This window comes from Cariama cristata, unplaced genomic scaffold (genome assembly GCF_000690535.1).
Source record: "Cariama cristata isolate BGI_N322 unplaced genomic scaffold, ASM69053v1 scaffold23006, whole genome shotgun sequence".
NCBI classification, from domain to species: domain Eukaryota; kingdom Metazoa; phylum Chordata; class Aves; order Cariamiformes; family Cariamidae; genus Cariama; species Cariama cristata.
Genome location: NW_009622979.1, coordinates 1 through 969, shown reverse-complemented (window position 1 = coordinate 969; position 969 = coordinate 1). Strand labels below are relative to the sequence as shown.

Genomic DNA, 969 nt, shown 5'->3' with positions numbered 1-969 from the left:
CCCCCCTGCCCCAGCCCGGCTCCCTCTCCCCCTTGCAGGGCTGCAGAGGGCTCCGTGCGGCTGCTGCTTCGACCCTCGCGCCTTCTCCCTCCAGTGGACCATCGCCAACCTGCCTCCACCGGCCATCTCCGCACTCGCCCACGGCCCCACTGCTCTGCCGGCTGCTGCCCTGTGGGGCCCCGGGCCCCCCCTGCTCTGGGCAGCCCCACGGACCCTCCCGCTCTGGGCAGCCCCATGGACCCTCCAGGGCCAACAGCACCACCTCACACCCGGCCAACAGCAGAGGAGAGTGGTGGACCCAGACCCCCTGCTGCTGCCCACCTCCGTCCCTGGCCTCCAGCACCTCCAGGGGCAGCCTGCCCACACCAACAGCTCCGGCACAGACACCCCTGCGGGGACACCCCCGGGCAGCGACACACGCCCGGGCACCGATGTCCCCCTCAGCCCCTCTGCTGCCCCCCACAACCCAGCCCTCGGGGACCCGCCAGGCGACCTTGCGCTGCCCGAGGAGGTGCCTCTCCAAGAGGCCCTCAGCTTCTTCAACTGCTGCCTGGACGAGGCGGAGGTCAGCCAGGAGGTTCCCGGCAGCGGCCCCATGCCTGGGCACCTTGCGGACACCGGCGCAGCCATCCCCTCCCGCGACTTCGCCTGGCTCTCGCTGCCCGAGGAGGTGCTCAGCCCCGACTACGGCGTCCCCGAGACCGCCGACGCCATCCTCAGCCTGGCAGAAGCGGTCATGGGACTGGAGGCCCAGAACTCGTGGGGGATGCGGGCATGGACCTGCCACCATCCCAGCCGGCCGGCTCAGAGAGGCGATGGCAGAAGCGAGGGGAGAGCCCCTGTCCCACCTTGCCCCAGCCACCCAGCAAGCGCAGGGCTCTGGCAGCCAGCCCGGGGGTGCCGGGGGGGGATGAGACGGGGATGGCAGGAGTGGGGTGGGGGCATTGGAACGGGCTCTCCAGGGAGGTG

General features: G+C 72.1%; 1 protein-coding gene across 1 annotated transcript; it reads left to right on the top strand.

Moving 5' to 3' along the window:
• Nucleotides 1-38: 38 nt before the first annotated feature.
• Nucleotides 39-759, top strand: PRR22 (proline rich 22; the record flags this gene model as incomplete). The annotated part of the gene is made up of 1 exon (XM_009702566.1): nt 39-759. A coding segment is annotated over one exon (721 nt), but the record flags the coding sequence as incomplete, so codon positions are not given.
• Between the last annotated feature and the right edge of the window lie 210 nt (nt 760-969).